This window comes from Epinephelus fuscoguttatus, linkage group LG17 (assembly GCF_011397635.1).
Source record: "Epinephelus fuscoguttatus linkage group LG17, E.fuscoguttatus.final_Chr_v1".
In the NCBI taxonomy this organism is placed as follows: Eukaryota; Metazoa; Chordata; class Actinopteri; order Perciformes; family Serranidae; genus Epinephelus; species Epinephelus fuscoguttatus.
In genome coordinates this window covers 7,090,142-7,111,324 of record NC_064768.1, presented here as the reverse complement: position 1 = coordinate 7,111,324, position 21,183 = coordinate 7,090,142, and the positions used below count along the sequence as shown (strand labels likewise).

Below are 21,183 nucleotides of genomic sequence, written 5' to 3'. Positions count from 1 at the left end.
CAGCTAACAGTTAGCCTCGCTAATCTACGATAACCATGTTATTAATTTCAGACCGTGATAGTAATGTTTGTTCAATCATTGTGTTTACAGACTTTACCAACATCAGATTAGTCTAAACGGTGATACAGTGACGTGAAAAACGTGAGATGTGCATATATATATGTAGCTAAACTCCGCTGGTTTTCTACCCGGAAGTATTTGTAAACAACAAGGTGATTCCCTCAGAAGGGACACTAACAGCTCAAAGTACACATCAAATAAAATTTCTCCAAACACGTTTCTTGTTATTTTAGGTAGTTATTATCACGCTAATGTATGTTCAAGTGTCCATTTCCCCCGATAAGTTGGTTTTAATTCGTTATTTGATTCTATAAACAGTCTGACCATCTCGAGCTTTTATTTTGGTACTTCCGGTGACCGGCAGTGTGAATTTGCATATTAGCTAAATATTTAGTTTCACCCAAAACATTTAGATTTAACATTTAGATTTAGATTTAGATTTAATATTTATATTTATATTTATATTTAGCATTTAGATTTAACATTTAGATTTAGATTTAGATTTAGATTTAATATTTAGATTTAACATTTAACATTTAGGTGCCACATTTAATATTTAGATTTAACTATTTAAGTTAACAAATATTGCTGTAAATGTGGTAAAAGGTGACGTTAAAAAAATCACAATACTTTTTTAAACATTGTTTGAAGCTAAATGTGGCAAAATGTTGATGTTATTTTCAGCGTGAGACACTTTACAAACGGCACCCCATAGGCGACTAGTCGACTAATGGCCCTAAATGATGACTATTGGTCGACTTGGAAAATTCTTAGTTGACGGCAGCCCTAGTAATCAACACTCTATAGCACTAGTTATAACCTTGGCATGGTCCGATCTGCACTGTTAGGCTGCTGGATTGATGCCGGGAGAAGGGCTCGCTTTCCAGTCTGCTTTTGTCTCGTTCCACTAATCCACACCTTCAGGTGATGCCGTTGTAAAATGCAATCCTGAGAGCTCTGCCTCCTAACAAGAGCTCAATGGGCTGTAACTGCAGCAGTGATGGTGGCAGAGGGTTATTCTTAATAAAGTCACTAGAGGGTCTGATAAGTCATCAAATCTAGTGAGAAAGTGAGTTTCCAAGCTGGCAACACTGAGGGCACCACTGTAAAGGTAAGAAATGCGCTGGATCTTTTACGCAAGACAAAAAGAGAGCATCGTTGTGAAACGGAATGCATCACAATACATTTTTTATCTTGGTTATCTTGTTTTCATAATGGTTGGAAGCTGAAGTCGTAATTCAAAATAAAATTTACTATCTACTATTGCTCAAGCAAAATTTTCCCACCTTGGGAAAATATAATCTATCTTATTGTTTCATAACATTCAGTAACAGCTTCCCTGATGTTACATGATGTAATTCATAAACTCTTCACAATATAATTACAATATAATACACAATGAGGACTTGGAATGTAGCTTTACCTCACATCCATAAACAGCAAAAACATCTGCAGGGCACCTGTTTTTTTTACTCGATGTTATATTAACAACTTGGCCTGATTTCAAACTAACACATATATATACCTCATACCTCATTATGTAAGTATGATTCCAGTCAATAAAAGAGCAATAAATCCAATATAATGTCTATGCTGTGAAGAACACAGACAAAGAGAACAGCAGCCCACCATAAATCAGTTTCTATGTGGCTGAAGTCAGTGAGGTGATGCATTTGACCTTCTGCACTGCTGTTGAGACTGACAGTGTTGGTGCAAGCCTATCAGGAGTTGTGGTGTCAGTTTACCTGTTTATTACGTACACCTGGCTAAAGCATATGCAGGCTAGACCCCCAAATGAATCCTTCCTTCATGAAGATTATAGTGTTCAATAAACTGTAGCGGCTCATACTGAGAGATGGTTCTAATATTTAGTCTCATACCCTCATTGACTGACATGAAATCGAGCTTGGGGAAGCACTCTTCACTCATCTACTCCCAGCCTCACTTGAAATGACACTTGAAGGGAATCCTTACACAATAACTTTTATGCCCATTCACAATGGGCAAGTTACCTAAAATAACTTGTGGAAAGCAAACTTGTTGAAGCTTTCATCAATAAATCCAAATGTGTCTGTTGCAATGAACCACAGGTTTTCACAGTGGGCTCCTGAACAGCCCCAGTATCAGTTATATCAGATGCTGTGTGTGGTTACGTGTCTCTTTCTCTACAGAGTGAATTATGAACCAGCATGCAGGTGAAACCCACATAAAAAAAGTTGATTTGTTCTCCCTCAGGGGAAGAGGTTCAGCTACTGTGCTCATCTCTGCATAACTAGAATTTTTGTCCCACCAGCAAAAGACAAACACCATATCGTCAATATAATTTGTGAACAGACAGCAACTGTATTGAGATGTCCCTTAATGTCGTCTCCTAACAACAAGTACTGATGGAGGCTCTTCTTTAATGATGCATTATCCTGTGGCAATCACTGTTGAGGAGCCTTTGAGTGAGGCACTAGAAAAACAATCCATCAGAGGTTGTACTGCTCAGCTTCCAGGTGTGAATGTGGCTAACTGTGTCTGAACACCAGACATGACTGTACAGGTTAATCCCTTGTAGGGTTAGGTACCCAAACCCAGTACTAAATTAGCCCTGGGGCTAAATTATCAAAGACCATAGTATTGATCAGCTCTGATGTTATCAGTTCTTTTATCGGTACTTTTACACATTTTGTTTAATTCATTATCACCCTGCAGCCTCTACCATGTGCTCTGTGCCGGGGCTGACCTCCTCCACATACACACACAAACATCTAACACCCACACGGCATGGTAAACAGTGAACAGCAAAGAGGCAGCGGTGGAAATGAAGTGAAGATAACTCAAAAACTACTTGTGTTGATGGCAAGTACGCTTGTTACTGTAAGTGCAATTAAACTTTAGCGAGTAAAAGGCTAATACTTAATCAAAACATGTGTTCAGCAAGCATTAACATGTTAACATGTAGACAGTGATATTCAATATGCTCCGTCCACAGTCTCTCATCCACCACCACTAACGTTATGCCTTACACACTGATTTAGACAGCACACAAGTCTGAAACCAAACAGTTTTGTCTTTGGGTTTAATTTTCTGTTCTAATTATTTGCAGCTTGTTTATTGTGAATGATGTATGATGATGAATGTAAAACATAATTTTCACTTTTGCTCTCATTAACTCTCATGAAACAAACACCTCATTTAGATTTGCCAAATAGGTCACATTTAAATTTTGAGGAAAACTCTTTGGGAGCTTGACATTAAGCCTAACACCGGACCAGACCGGTGAACCAAATTTGACCAAATGTCCGATTTGACTCCTGAGTGGAACATAATAACACTGTGTCCGAACTGCAAACAAGTGTCTGATCATGTTGCATGGTGTAACATCAGAGTTCTCTGTCCGCACTGAGTGCATTAAATATGCACTTTTGTTACATAATCAAACCAGCTATCAGCTGTGCACTCGAGATCAGACTGAGACAAAGGCTGAATCCAAATGTCCGCACTTCACCGCACTTGCAGACTCGCAGACTTTGGGGCGCATTCCCGGGAAGTCAGGGAGTGCTTAGGGCTGTCCAAATCCACAATTCAACCAGTCAACACGGGGCTTTGAGCAGACTTTCTGCATACTTCCAGGGAGTCTGCTTGAGGTGCACACTTCACTGATTGAATTGCCCACAATTCACTGCAATACTGATGTGACGTGGTAGATTTTTTTTTTCAATAGCCGACTGAGAAAAACAAAACACGGTATCTGTAAAAAAGTTACTGTGCCTGTTAAAACAATACGTGAATCACGTAGGCCAGAAATAACATCATGATACAGAAAAATCTAGAAATATAGGCTACAGAGAGGAAATGCATTGTATTATTGCAGCCTACCCTATACTGTAGGTTTGCGCAGGGTAATGCCAAATATATGGGCTAGAAAATTGGCTGAAAAACAACAAAAGAAGATGTAACTAATAGGCCTACATGGTTTATGTAGTCATAGCTCTGTCCCAATTTCAATACATATTTAAATGTCTGCAGTCTGTATGTTATACAGAAATTTATTTTGTTTCACACTGCACTGTCAGCGCGGGATGCTGATGCAGTTATAACGTGTTCCAGTGACAAATGCTGGTTCTACCGGTTTGCTTAAAATCAAACTGATTTAAGCTCGGACACAAAACCATAAATTGACCCAACTCTATCAAACTGTTTTACAGAACACTTCAAATCAGTCCACAGAATTACAACTAAATCAGGTTTTTTTTGGAGAACTCTCAAAACAAAACAGACAGTCTGGAATGAAACAACTCCCTCAACGGTACAGGTTAAAGAGTTATTCTAAAAGTGTCAGTAAAGCAAACTGTCTGAAATACAGACTCCAGTGTTTTCAGGACCTGGATCTTACCTGGCTGTGTGGTGTAAATGACCTTGTAGCTTTCAAACTGTCCTTTTGGCTCTTTCCATGACACATGCAGCTTAGTGGGGTTCAGGACTTTGGCACGGAATCTCCTTGGCGATGAAACTGAACAGAGAAAACACTAAATGAAAAACTTTGCATAACAGCTATCAGTTTAACACATACTGTAAATATGTGATTGATGAATGAATGAATAAAAGATCCTTCTCATGCAGTGTCCATACCACAAATATTTTGATCTCATTATTAGAAAAACTGCCGTCATCAGTGCATATTAGTGGAATACATCCGTAACAGTGGATGGAGCTCAGTTTTGTTCAGTCAGTGGTTGATATAAACAATTTTACATGAACTGCTTTAGATGAGAATTTCCAACAGATATATGTCTGCTTTCAAACGGCACAGAATTGATAACACAATAGGTTGAACCAACAACAGATGTGCTGCTGTACTGTGCCCAAAATCAAAAGTACATATTTTTCTTCTTACCTGTAGTGCCACTTATTAACAGATTGTTTTGGCATGACTTGTCAAGTGTTGGAGGTGTCAGCCATAGAGTTATCTGCCTTGGTTCCGATATAATGGAATATATAAATAAATAATATTATTATAAAATAATAATAAATAAATAAATAAGTAAAATACATTTGAAAAACTGTCAGACTGTCTCTTATTAGAAATCATGACCTGAGGCCTGTACTATGAAGCCAGTTCAACTTACCCAGGATATCTTTTCATTATCTGGTTTGACTAACCCATCACATTGTCTGTCTGGATAACCGGTACTACAAAGCTGGTTAACAACTAGTTCAGTCAACTCTGGGTTTTCCTATCCAGCCACGAGCATGTTCATGTAGAAGAGGCGGGCGTGTTCATTATAAGCGACATCATCACAACTGTGAATGAAGCAGGCTGTTTCATATAAGATGAAACAGTACCAAAAGTGTCTGTGACCATGAGACAGTAATGGCAGTGGTATGGGATGTAAACAATACTCTGTAATCTTGTGACGGCAAATGTAGAAACACTGAAATTAAGATCCACTGTTGCCAAGACTTAAATTACGTGTAGGTATCAATAAACTATGGGCCTGTGTGACATAAGTACAGACTATTTTTTACTGTTTAGTTAGTTGATGATGAATATGTCCAATTAAACAATTAAAAGACTGCTTCTTTTACTGAAGTAAAGGGTGAAAAAGTACCCTAGTTAATGACTGATGAGGTCTACCTGACCAAATGTGGCATTTATAACAATGGGAGCCAGTTAACAGTGTGTGGATTATTTTACTGATAAAATATTATCTGTTTTATCCTAGTTCTCATCACACAGGTGTCTCATGTGATTCTGAGCTGCAGTGACGGATCAGAGTGTAAAAGCAGCAGCACTGGCAGCAATCACTGCGGACTAAAGTAAACTTTGCATAAGTAAAAATCCTGCTAAAATTATGTGTTTATTGTTGTAAACAATCTCTCCATTTGTCAGAAGCTCTGTTTTAAAATCAGCGGATAGAGAGCCCTGGAACAATGAAATGATTCTACTGACCTTTAACAATATACAGTATAGGCTTGTCTTTTTTACCCGAGACTTGTTTTGTCAATGGATACTTTTTTCTTCAATGAACAGACTGGTCAGAGGTCGGGGTGTTGACAGGCTGTAATTGGATACTCTGAACATAACCTGCTCTGCAGCAGGTTAGCTGTTAATCATAAGTTACCATGGCGATTCAATCTCGGTAAAAAGAGAACCAGCTTCGCAGTACTGAAAACCCAGAATTAACCCTGAAGTTACCTCAGTAACTACAAATCCTGCTCCGTAGGCCTCTGATTACTCAAGATAATCCACAGACCCTGTTGTGAAGGTAGGAACTATTTTTTTTCTATCCAACCTCACCTGCCAAACAGATCACTTGGTTGTAATGAGGTGTACCTAATAAAGTGGTCAGCAATACATGATGTCAAGTGCTTCTAATTTTCTACTGCATGGTGATACAGTTGGTGGGTGTAGCTCAGCAGAAAGAAAATAGTTCCTACATGAACCTGCTCACAACAAGGTCTGTGGATTATCTTTACTAACCAGGTCATGATTTCTGGAAAGAGACATTGCTGTTGAATTTGAGAGCCATCTACTTCCATTATATTGGAGAGAAGTCAGAAGTCTCTATGGCCAATATTGTCAGCACTCTGCAACTGACACCAGCAGTCCAGCTTGATCAATACCACTGCAGGTAAGACGTAATATGTGTTCTGATTTCTGGGTGATCTGTCCCTTTAACAGTGAATGTCAATTTATCCTTAAATAGTCACAAGCAGCATCACTGTTAAGGATGTTTTACAGAACTGCAGGTTTCACAGAATCTGCTCTCCTTCTGTTTTGCGCTCATTTATCCGCTAAACACAACTGTGACAGAGTTAAGTTAGACTGAACTCCCTCCAGAGTTATGGCGGCGTAGAGGCAGTCGCTCCATCTGTGTTTTTAAACAGTTAGGAGAGAAAATAAATAAAGAAGGATAAACTGTATCTCATCCAAGCAGGAGGATACACATCAGAGAGATTAGCTTGCACAGATGTCACATTAAAAAGCAAAGTCCCATTCTCCTCCTCCCCCTCATCCTCATCTTCCTCATCTATTGACAAGCCCGTATTGTGCTTGTCTCTGTGGGGATACGACAGGTCTTCTTCTGTGTTCCACTTACCGGCGGCATCAAAGCAACGCCCCTGCCTCTCATCCTGATTAGTTGTTGGCCCTGTCAGCCGCCTTGAGGCCTACCCCCCACTTTTCTCTCTGTATCCTTCCCTTACATTCATTTTCTCAAGCTCACGCTCTCCATCTCCGTCTCCTCATCTGTCTCTCTGTCTTTCCCTTTCCATCTGATCCCTCCATGTCCTGATCTCATTTTCTTTCCTTTCTTTCCTCTCTGTGTCTCTGTGCTTTGAAATTGTCGTCGGGGGTAAGAAGAGGATGAGAAAAAGGAGTGAATGTGACTTCCTTTTAACTGCAAGGAGAAAAAGAACAAAGGGCACCAAAGGGAAAGGCACTGGAATAGCATCTGTTTACTATTCCTCTCCTGTCCTCAGCAGGAGTGTTTAGATGTACAACACAGAATGACTAGATCCACTGAGCTGCACAGTATCCAAATACGCTTTACAATGGCCTCGACCTGTGTAGAAACCCTCAGAAAAGGCAACAACACTGTGTTAGCGAAACTTGTTTCCCTTGTATCGGATTTCACTCAGTTCCCACACAGTGTTGTTGTGTTTTCACATTAAGGCACAGGTTAAAACACTGGATTAAGGCCATTGTCAAGCACTGCAATGCCAAAAACCACATTTCCATGGTCAACGACCACAACACCCCATCCTTTTCACACAGGCAGAGCCAAATCCCAGATAATAATCATGTATCTAGAAGCAACACATTCCCCAATCTAATTTGGTTAACTATGAAAAAAACAAAAGAAAAGCCAGGGGGAGGGGGGGGTGGGGGGGTGGGGGGGGTGGGGGGATAAAATATGAAACCCACAAACTTGTTCCTGTGTTTGTGTCCTCATTATGAGGTGAGCCATCTGCTGCCGCCGACTTCTTTAAATACCTACACTGTGATTGACGCCTAGTAGAGCTCTGATGCTCTGGCACACAATAAACAAGAGGCTTAAAGGGATGGTTCACCCAAAACAAAACATAATGAGAAAAAACATATTGACTCAGGAGGGTCTTATTATTGCGTGTCTGTCTGGGGTGAAATGCATACATGTTGTCTCAACATATGACACATGGTAACAATATGCTATAATGTGGCAACAGATTGTTGTTTGTAATGTGCTGCCAAAGGTAAAAAGACAGCTTTGTTGCAAATGATAACATTTTAAAGAGAAACTGTCTGTTTTCTTTAGCTTTTCTAAACTGATTTATCCACTCCCCTGCAGCTTTCTCCACAATACAGGATTTAGTCAAGCTGATAAAACCTATCAACAAACACCTCTGCAGCATTTTGGATGAACCACCTCTTTATGCATGTCATTATCTGCAGAACACAACTCATGTAGGTATGCAAAGAAACTTGAGTTTAGCACAGGAAGGATAATCCTGATTTCAATGGAGAGAAATGTGAAGCCGGCGCATTCAACAGCAGGCAAATATATTTATATACAAACACATATAAGAAATACTGTACCAATTATCTCACCAACCTGGGGATGAGAATGCGGGCTGCATGGGATTTCAGCTCAGGGTTTAGCTCTCTGTCTCGGAAACAAAGGACATTCTCTCGTCTGGAGAGAGCTGCTCAAATCCCAAATGATTCGAGAAGCAGATTTTGCACCTCTCGGTTTGTAGTGTAGTTGGAATGTGTTGAGTGTGTTGTATGTACCAGTGTGAATGCATCGACATGTGCATGTGTGTGCATGAATTATACATGCTCGTCCGCAACTGGAGGCAACTGTACTCTGGTGTGTGCACATAAAAATCCATGAAGCTTTGGTGGTTGTTTTTTTCTCACGCCTCTTAAGAAAACCTGCCGGTTCCTTTGCAGCACATACACACATACACACACACTCATTCACAGAAAGCCAAGGATCTTCTCAGTGAGATTGTATTTTCACGCAGAGACAAGTATTGGATGCTGAGCAAACAGTCGGGTAAAGACAAAAGGCCTCGCCTGTAGAGATGAGAACTTAATTCTCATCTATTTTTCATGGAGAATCTTGTGCAAACAGCACAGCCGTCTGCTGCCGAGTTTTGGAGAGGTGTCCATCACACCCACCGGGAGTTGTGCAGCACGCAAAGTTTTGAGCGTGTTTTAAATTATTAGTGAGAGTAGGAGAATCCAGGAGACATTATTAGGTGAAGGGATGGTGTTAGGCTGAGTATAGAAAATGGTAAAACTCTTGTTTGCCAGTAGGAAGCTTTGTAGGGAGCTATAAAGGGATGATGGAAAGTTTTCCGAATTGAAAGTCACTTTTAGTTTGCAAATATGTCTTTAAGAAAAGAACCAGGGCCCGTGTTGTCACTGCTGAGAGCAGACGCTCTTTAAGATGCTACACAGAGCATTACAACACCAATGAATCATTATCACATTAAATTTCACAGCTGTATTTTTCACAGTATATTTACACTGAACACTTTGTGTTTCATTGCTTTAAAACCACAAAACAGATGAAGACTGCCATCCTCTCAGAACACAACAGAGTTAAAGCTTTCTGCATGTTTCTGGTGATGAAGGATGTCAATAAGAGTGAAATACTGATGGAAGTAAACATGTTTTTCCTCTTCATGTCAAAATTCTGTGTAATTTTGAAGATCCAGTTATATCACACACTGACAATATCCCCTTTCTGTCCTTACAGCTTCTGATTAAATTCACTAGATATGTCAGTGGCTCTCTGAATGAAACCTACAAGTTGTGACCTAGAAAGAGTCCCGCTGACATCTGACCACATTTCCCTTGTCTGTTTCCCATTCAGGTGCCGAATCCTGCAGATATTTCTTTCATTGTGTCTGCAGGCAAAGAAAACCTGAGAAGCCTCAACAAAGCCTGAGCTAAGCCCCTCAAATCATTCTTGACCATTAAACCTTTATATAGGGATTCTGTGACAGGTGCTGGGTTAGATAGTAGTTTAGGACATGACTATATCATTAGTTTATGACAGCCCTGACTCACTTTTCTTTATAGCACAGGGGAACTTGGTAAAACAGAGGGGTTACATATCACAATAACAAAGAACAATTCTTGTTTGTCATCTCTGGACCCCTGTTGGCAAAGGGTTGTCTATTTATCTATCTGCCAGCTCTTCACGTTACATTTTATTTTCTGAAATCTTCCTCACCTTATCTGATTCCTTTGAAACTACCAGAGAGCTGCAGCGCTGAGGAGCGTCTCTGTGGAAGCTCTCCAAGCTCCTCATAACTCCTCAGCTCTTCCTGGGTCAGTGGTGTAGCCGAGGCTATCACACTATGGCCTCTTCACTGAGGAATGCTGTGGTTGCTTTCAGTTCAAACTCGGGACAAAACGTCCTTATTGTGACAGATTTATTCTGTCTGCACCAGAGGCTGTACCTTTACTGGGACAATTATGGTTGAAGACTTACTGGGAAACATTTCTGGAGGTGAAAATATTCTCATTTAGAATTAGGTGTGTCCCCAACTAGCAATTTACATAGTCGAATCTGGTTTGTCGAGTCTTACTTATCATAGATTGGTAGTTGACTTGTGCTTGTTTGTTTTTTTTGCTAATTGATCTATGTCTCCATTTTTTCCACACCAGACAAAACAGCTGAAACACCTAATTAAACAATTTCAATTTTTGATTTGGTAAAGGGACTTATTTTGTAATATGACATGTTCCATCTAGCGCTGTTTGTTGTGTGTCAGGGATGTGTGTATAGGCATGGCAGTGGTGCTGTCCACAGTAATGAATGGGAGCAGGAGAAAATGATGGTCACTTAGTTCGGTTTCTTGTTGTTTTTAATGATTGCAAATAGAACTTTTGACCCTCTTCTGGAGAGAGAGAGAGAGTGATACAGATGTTTCAAAAAACATTTACGGCTATATGAGCATCACGTTCTTAGTTAGAGTATGTGCTCTGGGTGAATCTATACCAAAACAGGTTATGTATCACGATTTATTGAGAGAAACCAAGTAATTCTGTGTAAAATCAGACATTCAGTGCCGTCATATGGCCCAAATAGAATTACGATAAAACTTAAATTAAAACCCTGGTCCCAGTTAAATGGCCAGTCCATTTTACTAGCCCAGTGTGGCTACACATTTTGACAAATAAAGGCCTGTCTCAAATAGACGCCTGGTCTGGTTACCAAGCTGTTAATTTTTATAGATTTTCTATGGATGTATAAAACCAGATTGTTGACTACCCACTTGAGCCAATGTTAGTTAGCTGTTTTGATCACACATACAAATATAAATGTTTCAACTTTTGTCAATATGGAGATGCTACACATTGGATGGGATTAAGTGGTGAAGTGTTGGTATGCCGGGTGCCAAGTTATATTTATACTGGTTCAAATAAACAATTTGATTGACACCTTTTTACAGTTTTTTACAGTACCCTTTATTCAATAACCACATTTTCCTGCAACTGTGAAGATTCAGCTGTGAGATTGGCAGTCAAATCAGGCTCCTTAGATCAAATAATTGTATATTTCCCTTTATGGAGTCACCCCTACTTAGAGCTGAAACAATAGATCAATCAATTAATTAATCAATTGATAATTCTACAGAAAAAAAAGACTGTCTTTACGGTTAAAATAACTTTGGTCATTTTTTTATATAAAGATGCCAAATATTCATGGCTATGGCTATGATGACAAATATCTTTAGGTTTTGGTGTTGGGCCACATGAGCAATTTAAGGAAGGATTTTTCACAATAAAATAATGGACAAAATCATTAATTAATTAAAAAAATAATTCGCAGATTCATCAATAATGAAAATGATCTCCTGGCTTAGCTAAAAGTCATTGGAACCACAGAATTTCTCGCTAAGGGAGAAGTCCGGGAGTACCTACAGATTATCTATGTAATTTCAGACAGCAAGAGGTGACAGTGGCAAAAAGAGAGAGGGTGAATGAAACCATTGCCATCTTGCCACATAATCATAGCAAATACAAAAACCACAATGAGGAAAATGTTACATGTTACTTTGAAGCTGATGTTTTTCCCTGTTCATTTTTTGAAGGTGACATTTTTGCACACAAATTAGAGCCAAATTAGTGTCCTCAAATTAATATTTTAAAAGTTGGATTATTCATTATGGGCCTACCAACACTGACACTAGGAAATAAGTATTTTAATTATGCCACACTGACAAGCATTCCCTCTCTGTTAAGTTTCCTGTAGGGCTGCTATCAATATATTATTGATATGTTGCCCCACCCTACTACAAACCTATTTGAATATTATGTAATGCAGAGGTTTCCTTCTAGCATCATACAGGTTATCTAAAGACAAAAAGTACTAAACTTTCCACCATTCCTGAAAGCAGCGGCCCTCGCTGATGACTTCATGCTTTTTTGCTGTGGCCATGTCTGTTACCTAGCAGGAAATGTCTGCTGTTAGCTAATTGTTTGTTTGATTGTTTACCATCTGTTAATGAAAATACATTAGTTCTACCTGGGTAGCTCCTTTTTTGTAAAAGTCTACAAGTTGTATGATAGTCCCGCCATCGTGAGGTGAAGACAAAAAATGCAAAGTGATATTGCTTGATTTACCTGTATGGCAGGCCACATGTATTTTGAAAGACAAGCCACAGGCTAATTAAAAGTGGTCCACAGGTGGTCTTAACTGGGTAAGAGCATGTAGATTTAGTAAAATGTGGTGAATGGTAAAGGGTGCGTCTGCAAGGACATTGCCAGTACAGCAGAAGAGTTGTGCCCTGCTGCCAGCCAGTCAAAATACAGATACCTAATTCACTGGGCAGCAGACACAGTGAAAACCTCTCACTTGCCTGAACGCTTGTATGCTGACCTTTCAAAGCTTTAATCTGCTATTATGGTATGGCACAGTATCAGCCCATCTTTTGATTTTATGGTAATGGCACTATGTCAGGTGGCTTTGGCTCTTCACCACAGTACTGAGCAGGTTTCGCCTTGTTTCAAGTTTAACACTGCCAACAACCTTTTAAAGCTGGCAGATGCTTAATGTGTTTGGGTGCAGCATAAATACCTAACTGTGCTCAAAGCAAAACATAAATCTTTTAGTGTGTTCCTTTTTTTCACATTCTAATACATGATGTAACAACTAATATATTGAGACTGAGCACAGATAGAAACACTTATCTTAGATCAATAATCAAGTCTTCCATATTTTAAAGAATATCAACCAATCATTTAAACTCCCAGTGAGCAGGTCAACTGGACAAAAAGGAGTGTCTAAGATTGTTAATGATTATATTGTGAAGGAGAATCATTTCTCTCTGTCAATTAATGAGGTTATGTGTTAATTGTTGAACGAGCTAAATGTGTTAAATAGTGTGAGAAACAATGTCAGCATATGGACTGACAACAGAAAAAAAGGGAAAACATAATTAAGAGCTCTTGTCTTACAGTAAGGCGCTTTAGTTAAACACACACAGATGTTATGAGGTTAACAGATGTATAGGAGTTTAAGAGAGGTTCATCAAAAACTGCATCACATAAAGTACATTAATGCAGATGTTTAGCACAAACCTTTTTTGATTTCAGACATAAAATTCTGGAATAGTGGGGCGTCAGTGGCTTAGCAGATAGAGCAGGCACCCCATGTGCAAGGCTGTTGCCGCAGCGGACCGGGTTCGACTCCAGCCCGTGGCCCTTTGCTGCATGTCATTCCCTCTCTCTCTCTCCCCCCTCTTCACACTTATCTGTCCTATCAATTAAAGGCAAAAATGGCCAAAAAATATCTAAAAAAAAATTGTGGAATAGTGAAGTTTTTAAATCTGTAACATGAGTTCAACAGAAATGCCCTTTGAACACTTCTGCAAATAAATAAATAAGTGACACACGTGCAGATTAATTACAGAGGTGACAGACCAGTTTGTCTAGCAGACAGTAAAACATGTTTTCTCATTATGATTTTGGCATCAAGGCTTTTCCCTTTCAGACAGACACATGAGGGTAAATGCATGTTATAAAGGAGCACTTTAATCAAAACACTAATAAAGCTGATGTCTTTGGAGCAAAGCAGCACATCAAAATTGCAACATTGTGAAGTTCAGAATATAACCTGCTGAGTGAAATGGTGAGTGCAAAGGATGATACTTGCATTTCCACAGCAGGGCCACACTGAGGTTTAGCGAGTCAGCAGCAAGCTTACAAGCTTTATCATAATGCTGAACGCAGATAAATGCTGAATGATTTCTAACCCTGTTTGGCACCATCGTGGAAACAATTAATTTTTCAAGGAAATGAGGCTGTTCATAGCCCTGTCTGGTCCTGTTATGGAAAGACCTGGCTGGCGGTCTCCGACAGCAAAGAGGTGAAGCTCTGGGAAACCCTGCGAAGCACTATAAAGGGAAACCTTAGGAAACCCTGCTAAGCACCATGATGGGAAACCCTGCTAAGCACTATAATGGGAAACCCCAGGAAGCCCTATTTGGCTCGATGGTAGACAGCCTTGTTTGGCCTCAAAGTCGAAGGCCTGTCAAAAGCTGTGTTGAAGATAAAAGTCATCAAGAAGACAAGCACTAAAGCAAGCTTCAATTAGGAAAATGTAGGCCCTGTTGGGCACTGTGGGAATTCCTGTATTCCCATTTGGCATTTGGTGCCAATGTGGAAAGCCTTGCATAACCCCTGCAATGAAAACCCCCAGCTATCAGCCACTTTCTAGCTCGACATGGTGCCGCCCTGAAAAGTCCCAATAGTTTAGCACTGGGTTTGAAAGCTCTGTCTTACCCTGTTGGGGACCATTAGGAAACACCATGGTTAGCCATGTTGGCCCTCTTATGAAAGCCCACCTTGGCCTTGTAGCTGTGTGGTAAACCCCCTATAGGCCTCATTGACCCTGTTGGCCCTTGAGTGGAGAGCAGGCTCGTAGAGGTACTTACCTTGACCCTGTGCTGGCTGAGGGATTACAGAGACGAGAACGAGGCCCAGCAGGCAGAGGCTCAGTCTGACTGAGAACTGCATCCTGGTAGCAGCAGACAGGAGGACAAGACACACCTTAAGGACAGGAGGAGAAGACAAAAATGAAAATAAAGGTAAGGTCAGGAAGGAGACAAACAGGAGGAGGAACAGGTGATGAGACAATGCAAGACAGCGAGAAGGGAAGAAGGAAGGAGTTGTAGAGAGACAGGAGGAGGAAGAAAGCAGATGAAGGGATGTAGAAAGAAGTCGAGGGAGGAAGGAGGGAGCAGGAAGGACATGAGGAGGACAGGAGTGAAGGAAAGGGAATGTGTGAGGTTGGAGGAGATAGGGAGAGGAGGATAGAGAGGGAAGAGCAGCAAGGGAGTGATGGGGTAGAGGAAGACAAGGGTAAGAGGAGAGATTCAAACAATGTGAGAGACAACTTAAATTCTCCATATGACACACATAAGAATGTTATCATGCTGTAATATTGAGGCACTTAAGATGTGTATTTGCAGTTACAGACTGATGTATTTCATTGCTGCAAATATACTTTTTAAAAAAGAATGTGATTTCATTAAGTGTGCAGGAATGGACTTGTAAAAATGCTTCAAAAATTGGTAAATGGAGATATGAATAGGCATCCATGTCCAGTAGCAAAGCAACCCCTTAGTGATGTGCAGACATGTGCACTTACATCACAAATTGTATGACCACCCCAGCCCCCTGCCCCTCCCCTCAAATTTCCTCCAAACTGACATCCCATTGGTTTACAGTTTAAAATGATCCCTTTTTAAATTAAGCTGCAAAATATATGTCTTTCAAATCAGTGTCTGTTTTGCTGCTTCTTTAAATCCCTTGTATGCAGAAATACCATTATAGATGTGGAAAATGTGCACACTGTTCAAATACATTTGACACCAAATCATTCAATCATCCCCATTCAGGAAAGAACTATGGCATCGAAGAATGTATTCATTGTCTTTTACACATGTCATTTAAATTTTGAAATGTCCTTGTGGTTTAATTTATGCGAGCCAAACAAAACATCATCTCATATTGAGAATTACTGAGTGTAAGGCTGCCATTAGACATGGGAACATGGATTATGCCATTGCTAGACACTACAAGGAGAAAAACCCTGGTTCAGTCACTTCCCTTATATTTACTGGCATTGAAAAAGTACAACCAAGTCCAAGAGGAGGTACTTTGATCAACCAACTTTTAAGAAGGGAAGCATTTTGGATCCATGAACTGCATATAAATACTGTGTACTGTGAACTGTGATGTAAATATTAACTTATATCTCCCTCCACAGGTAATTTGGATCCATGGGGAAAGATGAGCTTCTAGGTCCCTTGTCACTTCCCTGTCAAGTAGTCTATCTTTCTTCATAAAATCTTTGTCTCAGTTATCTACAGAGGTTACATCACATATTGTTCTTGTAACTCTTGTACTCTTTATGAATCTTGCTTTGTTTTTTGATCTATGTCATTATTTGTAAATTTATTATGCTTTTTGGATGAACTGAAAATTATCTTTTGAAAAATGTATTTGAAGAATGTGAGAGAAAAAAAATATTGAAGAGTGAAATATCTGTGATGATTAGTCATGTGACCCATGTATATTTAGCACACCCGTGAGTGCTCATGTGATTCTTTTGAGCGAACCTGAAGAGGCCACAGGAGAAACGCATTGTTCTCTCTAAATAAATCACAGTAATTCAGTTCAGTGTGCGGTGGTTTATGTTGATGATTTTATCAGAGATGTTCCTGTGGCTGACCAGCACCTGATCCTTGAAACTGGCTGTGCAGAGGGAGTTCTGTTTACTTATGCAGAAATACCATATTATGATAATGACACAAAATGTCTTGCCATACTTGGACATTAACAATACGTGGATCAGGCCAAAGTATAAAAGGCACTAAGTATAAGCATATCAGTGGGTAAATTTAAAGCTCACTGTCACATACACATGGAAATAGCTGCATCATCCATAAAGTAGTACATAACTCCCTGCAGAAGACTGATGCAACATGCAACACAGCTGTAACCATACAAGTGCTCTGTTTTCACCTGAAGACATACATAACAACAATGATATGTATTTGCAGTAACTGTGGGCAATATTTTAATGATTAGAAAAACCTGCATCTGATGTGGCTAAAGAAAAGTCACATTACCTGTGAAAGGATGCATAAATATACCTTTTGTTTCCAACTAGTGCTGCAGCCAACTTTTAATTCCGGGCAATTTTCAATAATTTATTGATATGGCTGGCAGATCTAACTTGGCATTTACACCATGTCAGTGTTAAGACAAGCCGTGCTTGTGGTAATAAAAACAGAGTTAGGATTATGAGGCTGTTAAGAGCAGCCCTGCCTTGAGAAAAATCACAACAATATCTATGAAATATTCCCTCAGGGACTTACAGCGTGACTGTAGTTCACTGTAGAGGGTTTATGACAACATTAAAGCACCTGGCTATTTTATGTCCAACTCCTATAATAAACTTGAAGAACAGCAGCTCCTGTATAACTTAGAGCCCTTAAGTTATATGGTTGCATGCCTCACTACAGATCCTTTAAGGCTTTATGTCTTTGCATGTACCGGATCAATCACTCACACTGTAAGGTACTGTAAATACAGTAATAGGCACAATGCACAATGAAAAAAACGCACAGGCACCCGATGCTGAGACAAATCCTATATGATATCATATCACTGTCAAACCACTTTTTGTTCACCTTAAATAGAACCAGCGGAAGTTTTCCTTAATTGAAACATGCACAGGTGAGATCTGCACGTTGCGCCATCAGCAGAGCGGAGCAGCATGAGAAAAGGTCCGCGGATCAAACAGCTGTTTTTTGCAGCTGTGTGCAAAATGTGTGTGAAGAAAGAGCAGCCGTACCTTCTCAGATCATATGTTCCCTGGCTCCGCTGCTCTCCTCCGGACAGCTGTATGAGAAGCTCACTAGTCCCCAAAGCGACTCTGATCCACACTGTTCACAAACTCTCCGCTCCCTGTCGACCAGGAGACAAGTTAGACCCAATGATACACCTCACTACCGGTCTCACCTTTCAAAATAAAATCCTTGCTGACTACTACCACATTTTAGTAAATAAGATGACAGTCAAAACCTAAAATATGTGTTGATAGGAAGAATTAGAAAGTCAATAAATATAATATTTACTCACCAGTTCTTACTCAAGTTTTGATATTATTACCAGTAGCCACATTCTAAGGGTGCTTTCACACCTGCCCTGTTTGGTTCCATTTAATCCAACTCAAGTTTGTTTCCCTCCTAGATGCGTTCCTTTTAGCGGATATAAGCACAACAATGCGCCCAAAACATCCGGACCGAAACCTTCTTCAAGAGGTGGTCTCCCTCTGCTTAACAAACAAACTCAGGTGTGGTTTGATTGTGGTGAGAACGTGTTCCGACCTTATTGTTTGAGTTAAACAAGCATGAGCGTGTTACAGTCCCCGAGGATTATCAATGTGCGCCCCCTCCTGTACTGCCTTAATATGCGCACCCAATGCATCAAAACATTGTTTTCTAGTTGGAGCCTTGTCTCGATTTTGAATTGCATGGTTTGCCTCAAATGAACATAGTAAGCAATACAGTAAATGATGACCAGTGCTAAAATCAACCCGCGTAGTTGATGGGATTTAAGTGATTTAAGCAAAATAAGCAAATAATAGCCCAGGCTATCTTATCTTACTATATAATGACGAAAACTCTGTCTGTGTCTCTGTTCCACGTTTTTCTCCTCACTGACTTGACTTGGTCAATCCATGTGAAATTTAGCACAGTGGTAGAGGGTCATGGGAGGATGCATATAAAGCAATATTACAACAATTGGCCAAAGGGGGCGCTATAGCAACCGATTAAAATTGCAAACTTTGAATGGGCATCTCATGCCCCGTATGTCGTAGAGACATGAAACTTTGCACAGAGATGCCTCTCCTCACGAGGAACAAATTTGCCTCCAGAACCCATAACTTGGGGTTGTAGAGATTTTCCGCCATTTTGAATTTTTTGAAAAACACTTAAAATCAATCTCTTCCTAGGAAGTTTGACCGATCTGCATGAAACTGGGTGAACATAATCTAGGGACCAATATCTAAAGTTCCCTCTTGGCAAAAGTTGGAAAACTTACTAAAACTGAGCTTCTATAAGGCAATGAATATTGCGGAGGGCGTGGCTCATCACATAAAGGTGTATAACATCTCAAGGGTTTCACCGATCACCACGCAACTTTGTAGGCATATGACCACACATAATCTGAGGGGACCCCTCCATTATTGAGCCCATCAAACAAAATGGGGCCGCTAGAGAGCTAATTTCTTATCTAGGCCTAACTGCCATATTGATTTTTACTAAACTTGGTAGATATGTGGAACAGGATGCCTCAAGGTGACTGGAGAAATTTAACTCTAATTGGCAACTGGGTGGCGCTATAACAACAGAAAAATGCTTAAAAATGGCTAAAATGCCACCGATCCCCCTGTGGCCGAATGTTGTTGTTTTTTTTCTAATTTTTGGTATGACTAAGTCATGGTATGGTATGCTGTACATAACCATGGAAACTGTCAGTGTGTCATTCTGACTGTCCCTCGTTTTTCTACTGACTGATGTGGTCAATCTATGTGAAACTGTACATAGGCATTGAGGACTGGCATAGGTAGAAGGTGACAAAGCTACCAATGGGTATGGACTTGTTAGGCTATTAATCTTTGGTTTGATTGATTGTCTTTGGGCCACAGAAAGCAAGACAGAGTGTCAACTCTCACCTCGAGTCCCTCCCTCATAAAAATTTGAGTCAAGAAAGAAACCTTCCTAACTGGACTTAAATTTCCACACCCACATCAAATCTGTAACATCATCTGCCTACTACCGTTTAAAAAACAACCAAGCTCAACCAAGCCTTTATTTCCAGTAAATTAGATGACTGCAGTGGTCAGTTTGTAGGACTTTCAAAACAAGCTGTTCAACAGCCTTAGCTTATTCAGAATGCGGGTCCTGACAAAAACTAGGAAATATGACCACATTACTCTAGTTCTAAAATCTTTGCACTTTCTAACCGTCACTCAGAGAATTAATTTCAAAATCTTGCTGCTTGTGTATAAATCACTCTGTGGCTCAGTGTCCAAATATATCGCACACGTTTGTGACATATGAACCTTCTGGGACCCTGAGGACAGCCTATTAAACGTCCGTAAGAGTCACAAAACAAGTGAAGCAGCGTTTTGTTGTCATGCAGCACAAACCTGAAATAACCTCCCAGATGATGTTTGACAAGCCCCAACTCTGAACACTATTCAGTCAAACCTAAAAATATACTCGGCCCTGTAATGACTGCAACCTTAATTTAAAATCATTTTAAATAACCTTTTTATCTTTGCCCTTCTTATCTGCACTTTTTTTAATGGTGATTTTTTTTTAATTGTACATTAATTTGACCATTTATATACTTTTTCTCTTTATTCTTTACTGTATCCTTTATTATGTTTTGTACTTCATTGCTCTGCAAAGCACGTTGAATTGCCCTCGTGTATGAAATGTGTTGGACAAATAAAGTTACCTCGCTTTGCCCTTTTTTTCTTTTAATTTGAAGACAACATGTCATTACTTCCTGTCTATCCATAGGTGTCTCCAGCTGGTTTGACGCTGCTGATCTCTCAGTTGAGACTTGCAGCGGACTGATGGGTGTTTCCCGCTTCATTCACCATCCACCCCTGCAGCTATTCATTCCTTTAACCTCGTTTAATGCGAGGCGAGGCGGCAGAAAAATGTGTTTGAGCGGCAGGCGGTGCTGAGCGGCTGAGGGGACAAAATGTGTATTTTTGTGACCCCTGGCTGTAAGCTGCAGGGCTCCTTTTAATACGTCTCTGTGTGCTGGGCAGGTGGCATACTGTAAAAACTTGAAGTGCAGATCATGGAATAAGAATGGGAAACACTTAGACTGACAACTTTCCTTCATGTTCATAGGCGGGTTATACAAGGCCAAGGTGCAGAGAAAAAGACACTTTAATTGAATTAGTTCTTGTTTATTTTATTTCAACTTGTGAATGTGCATATCCAACCAGATTAAGTTCCTTTTTCCCATTGATGTCAAAAAAGTTTGAGTTGAGTCACTTGTGCTATGGGTGATGTAAACACAAACACTGC

General features: G+C 40.0%; 1 protein-coding gene across 4 annotated transcripts in view; it reads right to left on the bottom strand.

Annotated features, from left to right (window-relative positions):
- LOC125904188 (collagen alpha-1(XIV) chain-like) overlaps positions 1-18,311 on the bottom strand; it is a 332,522-nt gene extending 314,211 nt beyond the window's left edge. For all 4 annotated transcript variants that reach the window (XM_049601434.1, XM_049601435.1, XM_049601436.1 and 1 more), the window contains exons 1-4: positions 18,206-18,311; positions 17,919-18,031; positions 14,989-15,103; positions 4,442-4,558 (exon numbers count right to left, since the gene is read on the bottom strand). In XM_049601434.1, the coding sequence (XP_049457391.1) occupies positions 4,442-4,558; positions 14,989-15,070 (199 nt within the window). In that variant the 5' untranslated portion in view covers positions 15,071-15,103; positions 17,919-18,031; positions 18,206-18,311. The remainder of the gene's footprint in view (positions 1-4,441; positions 4,559-14,988; positions 15,104-17,918; positions 18,032-18,205) is intronic.
- Positions 18,312-21,183: the final 2,872 nt, after the last annotated feature.